At 62.3% G+C, this 11,751-nt stretch overlaps 1 protein-coding gene across 3 annotated transcripts in view; it reads right to left on the reverse strand.

Moving 5' to 3' along the window:
- PRKCZ (protein kinase C zeta) overlaps positions 1–9,198 on the reverse strand; it is a 98,707-nt gene extending 89,509 nt beyond the window's left edge. The window contains exons 1-4 of one of the 3 annotated variants that reach the window (XM_029216567.1): positions 8,915–9,198; positions 3,994–4,115; positions 2,953–3,042; positions 1,226–1,276 (exon numbers count right to left, since the gene is read on the reverse strand). In XM_029216567.1, the coding sequence (XP_029072400.1) occupies positions 1,226–1,276; positions 2,953–3,042; positions 3,994–4,115; positions 8,915–8,985 (334 nt within the window). In that variant the 5' untranslated portion in view covers positions 8,986–9,198. Of the gene's footprint in view, positions 1–1,225; positions 1,277–2,952; positions 3,043–3,834; positions 3,872–3,993; positions 4,116–8,914 lie in introns of those variants that run through there. The other 2 variants (XM_029216569.1, XM_029216568.1) reach the window with 2 other exon arrangements.
- Positions 9,199–11,751: the final 2,553 nt, after the last annotated feature.

Below are 11,751 nucleotides of genomic sequence, written 5' to 3' on the forward strand. Positions count from 1 at the left end.
AAGTCTTACCCGTGGGACTGACTCCCCCCCGCCCCCCTGCCCACCTTCTCAGGGAGGCTTCCAGGCCTCAGAAGCTCCAGGCTCGCCCCCCACCTCTGGCTTTATCTACCACCGGCGGACATCTGCCTCCCAGCCAGGACGCACTGGGACTGCTCACCCACCCCCCAGCCTTCCCAGACCTGCCCCTCACGTCCGCCCCCTGGGGCAGCACCTCCTGACGGCCCCTGGGCTGCTGCTGCCTCTTCAGACTGCCTGCTCCACTCCCGCCAGGGCTCCACGATCGGGATGTCTCCATGGCCTTGCTGACTGCTCCTCCAGGGTCCCCTGTTCTCTTTGGGAGACCCCAAGGCCCAACCCTCATCACTGGCCACACCCTCCGTGGCCTCAACAACCTCCTCTATGCTAAGGGCTCCCAAATCTCTCTTCAGCCCCGACCGCTCCCCGAAATGCAAGTCACGCACCCAAGTCCAGCCTCTGCTCAAATCTGCTCCCACCCCACACAGGACGCTGCTGGCACCCAGAGGCCGGGCCCAGGGACCTGATCCGGAGCCCACCCTGGGACCCCTGCTGGCAGGAGGCGGAGCCAAGTCCCCCTAACCGAACAAGCGGCCACCGGGGTCCAGAGCCCCTCAGCACCAGGCCAGGGCCCGAGGAGGGTCTGGTGATTGGTGTAAAGTTTCTCTACGCCCCATCCAGTGGGGGCCCTGCCCTGAAAGATGAGGCAGGGCACGCTGTTCAGGGTCCGGGGCCTCCGGGGCGTGGTCAGAAGCTCTCCTCTGACCCACGGCCCCTGGGACTCTATCTTCAACCAACAGACCTGCCGTGGAGGAGGAACGGATGCCTCCCTGGGGGGCCCGGTATGGACTGGGAGGTGCCGATGACCAGGTCTGGGAGTGGCCGCAGCTGGGACAGACACACGGGAGCAGTGTCCAGCCATCCCAGCCAGGCCCCTTCCCGCCGGGGGACATCAGGGCTTCTCCTGGCCTTTACCTCATGGCACCACCGACCAAGCCGGTGCCCTGTCTGATGGTGGATGCACCCCTAGCCAAGGGCGAGGACACCAGTGAAAACCCCACACGAGGCCACACCCGCTGCCCACTCTCTTTCAGACTGTTTGCAAGGAGCAGCTAAGCCTCGGGCCACCAAGCTCCATCCTCCCCCGCCTTGCAGAGCACACACGTCAACCCATCACTGTGACACACGTCATGGGAGAGGCGGTACTCACTGTCTTCTCCCGGACAGGGCATGCCTGGCTCCTCGGGGATGCTGGGGAAAACTGCACAGAGAGAGAGAGACAGAGAGAGAGAGCGTCAGTGCCCACTGCGGCCTCGTGAGAAGTCCTGCTGGGAGTCAGGCTGCCCGTAGAGCCCCCGCTGCGATGAGAGCCTGCTTCTGGGAGACGCTCATTAAGGCAAACCCAGCACATGGATGTGTGCCAGACTCCCTTTGACGAGACACGGAGCTGCACGGAATAATTCAGGGGAAGAAGCAACCAGAGGGGTCTAGAGAGCAGAACCGTCCCAGGAGGACTCCTGATGTGTACAGATAAGTCCATATGGAAATGGGAAAGAACCGAAATTCCCTTGAAAACTGACTTCTGAAAGCACATTTCGGTCCACTTCTTTACACTCAAAATGAAGTTCAAAATTAAGCGTGGTAAGATATACCCTGGGCTTCCACAATAAGTTACTAGAAAAGGTTAAACGTATTAAAACCTAGCTCAAATGACCTTTTCCTTAATGTAGAAAATAGAGTGCATTTTGAAAGTACCAAACCTTTCACTGTTGAGTCAACACAGACGTGCTAACCACCACCATGCAGTGGACGAGCGTAGGTTTGACGTTTAATCCACGTCCATACAAAGGACTACAAAAGCTAGGTATTTTAACCAAGCACTAGTCCAGCATCAGAGAGAACGATGGTCCAACAGAAAACCGCGGGCAGGGGCTTCCCTGATGGCGCAGTGGTTAAGAATCCGCCTGCTAATGCAGGGGACACGGGTTTGAGCCCTGGTCCGGGAAGATCCCACATGCCGCGGAGCAGCTAAGCCCGCGCGCCACAACTACTGAGCCCGCGCGCCACAACTACTGAAGCCCGCACGCCTAGAGCCCATGCTCCGCAGCAAGAGAAGCCACCGCAACAAGAAGCCTGAGCACTGCAACGAAGAGCAGCCCCCGCTCGCCGCAACTAGAGAAAACCCAACGCAGCCAAAAATAAATTAATTAAATCAAAAAAAGAACACTATAGGTGGTTTCGTGCGCCGGTCCTGGCTCTTGGGCTCAGCCGTCCGCGGCCCCCGCCTGACTATAAGCTGCACCAGAAGCGGATGCAGAGTGGCAGGGCGGCCACAGCTGCCAGAACTATGCTCTCTCGGCAGACACCCTGCAGAACCCCAAAGTGCTGGGGGGCACAGTCTGAAAACCTGCGATTTAAAGACGATACTGACACGATAGCAAAGAACACTTCCCGCGACTCAATTTCTACCCCGCGCTGAGCTTAACCAGCGGAGGGAGGCTGTGAGCCTGCAGAAAGCCACGGGGAGGGTCTCATCCGCCCCGGGGCAGGGCTGCGGCACTGTCCCTGCTCTGCCCGCAGGCACATGGGCCCCGGGCCCTCGGAGCCCCCGGAAAGGTGGGGGCAGGTGAGCGATGCCGCCCCCAGGAAACGAGGGCAGTGAGGGGTAACCAGCTCCAGGACCCGGGCTTCTCCTTACAAGTAAGAGCAATTTTATCTGGGTTAATAAAATGTAAGAGAAAAAAACCCCATTGCATCCCATCCCACATCCTTACATTCTCGGGCATCCTAAGATCTTAAACCGCGATCCTCCACGTGGCTACTGGTCTGACAAAGCGCCCCTGCCCCCACCCCGCCCCAACACACACGCGCGTGTGCGCACGCACACACACACACACACACACACCCTCCCCAGACCGCCCTCTGGCCGGCACTGACCGTGAAGGATGAGCCCTTCGTCCTTGCGCTGACAGGACAGGCGGAAGGCCTCCTCCAGCTCCATCTGGGAGGACACAGTGCAGGGGTCACCTGGTGGACAAGAGACATGGATGAGGCCACCGCAGGCCCAAGGCAGAGGGGTTCACGGTGGCAGGCACCCGAGTTTGGGAGGGTAGTCTCACTGCTTGTGACCAGCTGCCCAGCCTGACCAGCAGGTCACCCCAGCCAGGGCCCGACATCAGAACCAGTTAAGCCTAGAAGGGCAATGAGTTCACCCACAGCCTGAGAAGAGGCCACGCGGGGAGCTAAGGCGTCCTAGGTTTCCCGGCCAGGGTGAGAGTAAGCACACGCTTAGCCAGTCCTAGAGCGGAGGGAAGGGCTCCTTGCCCGCTGCGGCTGGACAGGGGCACAGATCCACAGACAGCCAGCACCCCACGTGGCCAGGTGCCTGCGGGAAGGGGCACAGGCAGAGACCTGCCTGCCCCTTGTCCAGGCTGAGAGCTGCCAGGGAGCTCCTGGATGGTCTCCCAAACCCTCAGCTTTCTCCGAAGTGTGTCCAGCAGCAGGAAAGAAGGAAGCGGGGGGGGGGGTAGAGAGGAGGGAGGGAGAGGGAAGGAGAGATGGACCCTGGGGCCCCGGCCACCCTTACCCTCCCCACTTCCCCAAGAAAATGAAGAGCTCAGCTTCCAAATCACCCACCAGAAAAACCCGGGATACGGGGAAGGAAGGTCATGTAAGGAGGGTAAGGAGCCGTGCAAGGTGTGGAGGAGACCCTGCAGCCTCTCCCTGGTGCCCAGACCAGAGCTGGCCTTGCGGGGGTGGGTGGCTCCCCCCGCAAGGGGCAGCTCACCCCCCACTCCCCTGCCCAGTTTGTCCACGCACCTGTCGCAGCCTCTTCCCAGGAAACAGCTTCCAACGACCCCAGTGGGGAAGCTGGTTAAATTTAACCAGTTTAATTCCAAGGTTGTCCGTCTCCCCCCAGAAGGGGCTGCGCACAGATTCAGAGGTTCACAACCCGACCGACACGCGCCCAGGCGCTACCTTCACTATCCACCCACTTGAGGGTGAGCGGGTGGCCCTGGTGGAGGTGGCACATCTCCCGCACCTCCTCACAGAGCTTGTCAAAGGCGGTGGCGGAGTCCAGGCTGGTGATCAGGATGTCCCTGCGGCAGAAAGGATGCACAGGTCTCACCGTGGAGGATATTTAAGCCACATGAAGTACTGGTGATTGATTAACCAAGCTACTGACCAAATAAATGAAGCGATATTGTCCCCAAAGAGAATCTTACAGCCTCTCCCCAGAACCACTGCCCGCAGTCTACGTAAGTTACCACCACGAGGGCCCTTGTGCAGAAAGATCTACCTGGGTGCGTGGATGTGCCTCAGTGGGGCGGAAGGACCAGGGTGGGCACGGCAGAAAGCACCGTCCACCCCCCGTGGAGGCCGGGCAGACCTGCTCGGACACCAGGAGTGAGGCTGCCAGAACGGTCACCCATGAAGGGTGGGGCGGCTGGACACAGCCTGTTCAACTCAAGCCCACCAGCCTCATTACACCGTCCCCCAACCTCCATGGCGCCAACAGGGCCACGTCATATACCTGCAGAAGACGGGGACTGGGGGCGTGGGGGCAGAAGGCGGTAACGTATTCATCCAAGGCCACAGCTTCTTGAAACCCTGGAGGGACCATCCGACCGCCTTTGGTGCGGCCACAACAGAATTCCAGGTTCGGTTTTTTGGAAAAGCCAGTCCCAGAATGTCACTGCCTTTTACCTTTTCATCCAAAATAGGGAAGTAGAAGCTGGATCACTGGAGACAGCTCAGGGACTCACGGTCAGCCTTTGAGGGCTGGCCCTTCGGGGGTGAGGCAAGTCAGCACGAGGGAAACGCTCGACCCCCCCCTAGGATGGGGGGAGGGGCATCCCCCCACCATGCACTGTCCCCTCCCATCACCCACCACCCAAAGCAGGGATGGCACTGACTCGGCTATGCTCACTGAGACTCTTAGCAAAAACCACTTTAGAATACGCTCAAGTTTTGGGGAAATTCTGCCAGCATCTGACACAAGGGTGTGGAGCGTACGAAGAAAGACGTGAAACATCCCATACAAGAGAAATGCAGGGTCTGCTTGGCGCTAACACTGCTGGCTTCTGAAGTCTGTCAAACGTGTGTTTATAAAGAGTCTCCGTCCACCAGGTAACAAATCCAGGGCCACCAAGACCTGTCTGCTGGGCGCCCACCACAGCTGGGGCCTGGCCCACGGGTCACTCACCCTAGCGGGTGGGGGGATATGGCCCCCAGCCACCCACCCCTTCTCGTTGGAACTGGCCCCATCTGCTCACAGACCCACAGCACCTGTCCCCGGGGCCCCGAGCTCACCACAGCCTGCGACGTCTTGGCAAACCAAGGCACAGAGGGCTCTCACGGCTCATCAGTGGGGGCCCCAGAGACCAAGCCCCCATCGCACCCACCCCATCATCCTGGGGTCACCCAGACTTGGTACCCACGCTGCCCACACTCGCCAATGACCCAGCATCCACCAGTCCCCCTGCCACAGGGAACTCTGGAAGTCAGTCTGCCATCCCCTTACCTTTGACCTCTCCCTGCCCCATGACCCTCCTCTGCAGTTCTAACCCCACGTGGCAGCTAGTCCCCCACCCCCCAGCATTTCAGGGCCTAGAGTTCGGGTGGGCAGCTCCCCAGTGGTTTGGAGGCGCCCCTGGGCCCCAAGCTCATCACCCAGTGACAGCACTGCAGCTCTTCCCTCCAACGCATGACCTTGGCACCAGTGGGGAGGGACTGTCCCAACCCCCCGCCAGACCCCTGACCACCACCCCTAATGTCATCCCAAACCCGAATCAAGCGGCATCTCTGAGCAAACGGGATCCTGAGGCTGCCAGCTCAGGGCGCCAAGACAGAGCCCCGGGCTGGGGCAACAGCCTGCTGGATGGCCCCTCCCGGGACTCCCGGGTCTGCCCAAGCCATGCACCCAGGCCCGGGCTTTGCACACAGCAGGCCCTCAATAAGAGTTCTGGAAGACAAGCTTGAGCTGCAGAGAAGGAAGATCCAGCCAAGTGTTCCTGTGATCTCAGAAAAGCAGGCAGAGCAGGGTCTCCAAACCCAGCAGACATCACCTGGAAACCCCCTGAAAACACAGAAGCTGCCGGACCCCCGGACCCACCCTCAGAGTCCGGTGACTGCACACCCTCCAAAGGCCCAGCAAGCGAGGGGGAGACCGTGATCTCAAGCCTCTGAAGGGCCTGGGGAAGGGAGGGGAGGGGATGGGAAAGGGCGAGGGGAGAAGGCATCCCCCCAGTGGGGGCGGCTGACGACCCCCTATTTTTAAGAACAGTGTCTCCACATCTGATATTCAGTTCTTGGAAGATGCTGGAAACAACGCGGAGGTAGATGAGTCTTTGTTCCAGGAAATGGATGACCTGGAGCTGGAGGATGACGAGGGTGATCCAGACTGCAATCCTGCCGACCGGGACAGGGACTCGACCGACTAATGGACTAGCTCGTCTTCAGAGAGGCTTGACTGCCATCGCATCTGTGGCCATGCTAAGAGGGTGCTGAGTTTCCTTTCTCTTTTTCTAAGAAAAAATAATTTTCAGGAGAATATTCTTCTGATGGCTTTCAGCACTGAACTTAATAAGCTGATCTTAAAATTTCAAAAAAAAAAAAAAAAAAAAGGAATAGTGTTTCCAATGTATCTGACCCTCAGCTCCCAGCCCTGCTGCTTAAAAACAACCTGCAGTGGCAGCACAGGGAAAGAATTTCACTCGGACCCACGGGGTTTGGATAAGTGAGCGCGGAGCGCAGCGGACACTTTCCGGAGCCAGCATCAGGTCAGCGCCCGCCGAGGACTGTCTCCCAACTCAGACGCCAGACTCTCTCGTCCCGGCGAGAGGCGCCAGTGCGGAGCACTTTAGGGAAAGCACCGGGAGGCGTGAGGAGCTGGGATCGAGGAGGAACGGTCAGCCTGGGGCAGAAATGAGGAGGGTGGGAGGGAGAGAAGGAAGAGTGGGAGAAGGAGGGAGGAAGCCGCAGCAGGGAGGGGGAGGGAGGAGGGGGAGGGAGGAGGGGGAGGGGACTGCGAAGGGGCAGAGGAAAGGGGGGGAGGGGGGGGGGGGGGGGGGGGGGGGGGAGGGGAGAGGAAGGGGGGGAGGTTGGGACGGGAAAGAGGAGGGAAGAGTATAGGGTGTGGCCTCATCGCCGGGAAACCAGACTCAACAGGTCACATTTCCCCCGGTAACCAAAGCGCTCTCCAGGGGCCCAAGCCCGGGGAGGGGACAGACAGGCAGCTCAGCCAGAACTCCCTGGGGCTCCCTGAACTCTGCCCACGGCAACTGCCTGGTCCGCCTTCCACCCCTGGCGCAGTGCCTACTTGAACTCGTCCTGGGGGAAGGCTGGGGGTCTGGTTCCCACCTGCCCCCTGGCCTCTCCGGGTGTGGACTTCCTCTCACTAAGGATCAACTCTGATTTTCAGTCACTTGTTGCTCTATTCCATGGTTCCAGGAAGGGAAGAGGACTGTCTCTGCTGTACGACAGCCATTCCTTACCCTCAGTGAGCCAAGACCCTCGGACCAGCCGAGGCCCAGGACCTGGCTGACATCTCACCAGCTTCAGTCTGCAGCCCACCTTGCCAGCCAAAAGACAAGACCCCCTCAGCCTCTTCAGGTGGGCTGGCCAGTCGTTCCCCCCCAGAAATCCTTCTTCTGGGGCACTGCCACCAATTCCCTTTGCTGCCCCCTCCACTGCGTTCCCAGGTGGTCAGGCTGAGGACAGCAAAGCGGGCAGGAGAGGCCTGACTGACACCCCAAACAAGGTGTGCTCCCCAGCTCGAGCCCGAAGCCCCTCCTCCGGTGCCACTACAGCCGAGACCACCAAGTTCATCTGCGGGGCCAAGGTCCGCTCCCCTCCCCACTCCCCAGCAGAGGCGACCCTGGGAGCAGCCAGGTCCGATCTGGGGGCTCCCGGAGACCAACACCAGTGGAAAGAAGCAGCAGCAAAGGCTCCTACTTCTCCTCCGACCTCAGTCTGCACTGAGCGCGCAGCGCGGTCCCGGCCTCTGGGCGCAGCCCCCCCCCCCCCGCCCCCCCCCCCCCAGGGCTGTCCCAACACGACCGAGAGTCCAGCGAGCGCTCTCTGGGCCGGGCCAGGCGCTCCGGTCACTGACCCCTGCGGGCGCCGGCTCGCCCCATTTCACAGGGAGGCAGGTCGAATCCAGGCGCCCAGCGCGGACGCAGGGCCCCAGCCCTTCCAGGCGCCCTCCATTCGCGCGACCAGCCGGCTCACCGCACCTGCCCTTCACCCGGTCATGAAACGGTTCTGAAACTGAGACCTGGTCGGGTACATTGTAAAAAGTTTAGGAAAACCTCGGTTTTTAAAACCTGCCAGCAATCTTCACAATTTGACAAAAACTTTCGTCCTTACAGGCTGTGGCCTGAACGTTTCGGCCAACTTTCCAGGGAGAGTGTCAACACAGGGCCCGGGGCTGCGGGGCGTGCCAGACGCCCGCCTCCCCTCCGGGCAAGTCCCAGCCCAGGAAAATCTCGTCGGGGCGGGGAGAGACCCGCATGGCCGCGCGCTCCGAGCTGGGCCCGGCGACCCCGAGCTAGGGCGCCGGGGGGCCAGTCCGACCCCACCCTGCCCGCGAACTTTCCCGCCGGTGACGTTCAAGTGCGCCCGGAGCTCCCGCTTCGCCCGGGGCCGCCTCTAGGCGCTGGCGCCTCCGGACCTCCCGGGACGCCCCTGGGCCCGGAGGGGCCTCGCTGTCCCCTCCCTCCAGCGCCACGGCCGGCTGCCCCCAGCCCTCGGCCTCCCGAAGCTGCGACGACACGGTCGCCGACGGCCGGCGCTGTCGGAGGCAGCTCCCCGCGCCCGGCTCTGCCCTCGGCCCCGCCGCCTCGGCGCACACGCCCCCCGCCCCGGCCGGGCCCTGCCGTCGGGCGCTCGCGCTCACCCGCTGTAGTGCGCCTTCAGGCGGACGCGGCCGCCGCTCCCGTCCATCTTGCGGCCGGTCCTGCTGGGCATGGCGCGCTCCGCCGGCCGCCGTCAGCGCTGCGCCCCGGACGCTCGGGCCATGGCGCGGGGCCCCAGCGGCCGGGCCGGGGCGCAGGTGGGGTAGACGGCGGAACGCGGAAGGGAGCGCGCGGCGCGGGGACAGATGAGCACCGCTCCGGCCAACTCCGCGGAACTTGGCGGCAGGCGGGGCGGGGCGGGACGGGGGCGCGGCCGGCGCGAGCGCGCCGGTGTGGGCGCGCACGGAGTCCGGCGTCAGGCCTCGCGGGGGGCGGGGGGTGTCCGAACATGGCCGACCCGAGGCCCAGCCGGCGGCCAATCGGCGGGGCTGGCGGTCCCGGGGCGGAGGCGGTGGCACCTGCGGCCAATGAGGTCGAGGAGGGGCCGCCACCTGGGCCAATCCCCGGGGGACCCCGGGGCCGCAGCCCAATGGCGCGGCGCGGGGCGGACTACCTGTCGGGCGGGGCACGGCCCCACCTGGGGCCAATGGGGGTGCGCGCGGCCCGGCTCTGCCCGGCAACCGACGCCCCCTGTCCGCCACGCGCGCTGGCCCCTCGGTGAAGTGGGCTCCCGGGGCCGGGGTTCCCAGGTGGGGCCCCTGCGCTGCGCGCCCCGAGAAGTTGTTGGAAATTCAAGCCTTCGGCCCAGCCCAGACTCGCTGAATCGAAACTCCAGCAGTCTGTGCTAACAAGCCCGGGTAAATCGGGTGAGCGCGAGTCTGCGAGCCGCTGGGCTAGGGGACAGCGGGGACGGGTCGCCCGTGACGAGTGCGGCCCGCCGCTCAGACCCTGGATTCCGAACGGCGATCGGACCGCGTGACCCGCGTCCGGCCAGCTTACAGCTGCGGAGACAGACTGCGAGGAGCAGAGAATCCAGCGAAGGTCACGGCCGGCAGGTCGGGGCTCAGTGGGTTCTCCCGGCCGCAGCCGCCCTCCTCCTTCTGCGGAAGGTTTCTCTACACTCGCTAGCCTGCTCCTCTGCTCCAGTTCACTCCTCGGTCCGGGACAAGGAGGCTGCGTTTGTCCAGCTCGCCCGTGACCTTCACTTCTGAATCCACATCCTCTCTGGGTCTTTTTAACACGGTGCGTTTGTTCCGGACTGTCGCCTTAGAATACTGTCCAGGCCCGCACCCACCACGTGCCTGCATCCCGGGCCCATCCCTTACTGGTTACATCCACAGGGGCCCAAATCTGCAGTCTGTGGGATCTCAGCTGGGCACCAGGTGCGCACCCCGGGCTCAGAGATCTACAGACCCCTCATCCCTGCTGCCCCCGCCAAGGCCTGTCCTACTCTGGGCCACACCACTGTTGCCTTCCTCCCCTTCCCCACCCCACCCTGTTGGCAACCTCTGACCACCCCACCCCACCCCCGACTCCAGTCCCGGCTAAGCCTTCACCACTCTTCACCTGGACAATTGTAAGGATTTCTCATTCACTCTTTCATTCCACAGAGCTTCCTGGCGCCTCCTAGTACAGGGTGCTGGTGTCCCTGGAGAACCACATGGACATAGTCCCTATGGTCATAGGACCCATATTCTCCCTAGAGATGGACACAGAGAAACCTGTTGACAGCCCACCTCTCACCTGCTTAGGGTGCTGTGAACTCTCCGTCCTAAAAAACAGAGCCCTCTGCGCCCCATAGCCGTCCACCCACCTGCCCATTTCTCTGCTCTTCTCTACAACAAACTCCTGCCCAGAGCTTTCTGCAGCCCTTATCTCCACTTTCTCTTTCCTGCCACTTTCTCTGAGGCCACTGTCACTACCACCTCCTGTGTTTTAAGTACAGTGCCAGCTGTCAGCTTTTTCTGCATTGACCCTTGGCAGTGTCCTCACCCTAGGGCGCTGCTGTCTCTCCCCTGTGCCTCTGCCGCTTCCTCGTCAGCCTCTAAATGCGTCCCCACCGCCCCCGCCTCAGTCATGGGTGCTTCTCAAGCCCTTGAGCTGCTCGTGTCCACTTAGGGCTCGAAGTACCATCCCAAGCTCAGATGGCCCCGCTGGGCTGATTCCCCCACCATCACACCTCTCATTCCGCCAGAGCTCCCCGACATGCCATCCTCCACCTCAGGGCGCCCACCCCTTCCTTCCTCATTCTCACCTCAAAACTCCTGGGGTTTCCTTTGCTTTCTCTCCCTCTTACACCCAGCCCACCACCATCTGCAGATCCTGGCAGCTCCAGATTCCTGCCGTGTCGACCACCTCCACTGCTGCCACCTGGTCCAACCTAAGTCCATCTGTGTCCATCTCTGGTGTTCAAGACCTGCAGTGGTCTGCATCGTCCTCAGGGACCCCAGGCCTTTCTGCCCAGTCTCACGCCAGCCTCATGTGGCTCTTTCCACACCGGCCCCCTGGCTCCCTCCTGGCTCAGGGCCTTCGCATGCGCTGTGGCACCTTTGCCCAGACCCACACTTCCCTTGAGTCTCTACTCAACATCCCTGACGTCCGTGTTAGTCTGCTCCCGACCCCACCCCGTGGGCACTCCTCCATGCCCTGGCGTGGGCACCGAGTTCCCTGGCTGTCAGGTGCATGTGGAAGGGGAGGGGTCCGAGGGTTTGTCACGTGAGGGGAGCAGCATGGCGCTCACAGGAGGGAGCAGGAACCTGTGGCCCAGAAGTGAGTGTGTGGGATGCAGCGCCCTGTGCCAGCCCCTCACCTGGCCCCACGGCCAGCACTGTGGCTGTGTCCCCTGGGCCACCGGGAGCCCAGCCTGGCACACGGCCTTGGGCATGTCCTGACGGGCCGAGAAGAGCAAGACGTCCCACAGCACCACCCCCGCCCCCCC

The sequence above is a fragment of the Monodon monoceros genome, unplaced genomic scaffold, assembly GCF_005190385.1.
Source record: "Monodon monoceros isolate NGI ecotype Baffin Bay Population unplaced genomic scaffold, NGI_Narwhal_1 Super_Scaffold_12, whole genome shotgun sequence".
NCBI lineage: Eukaryota > Metazoa > Chordata > Mammalia > Artiodactyla > Monodontidae > Monodon > Monodon monoceros.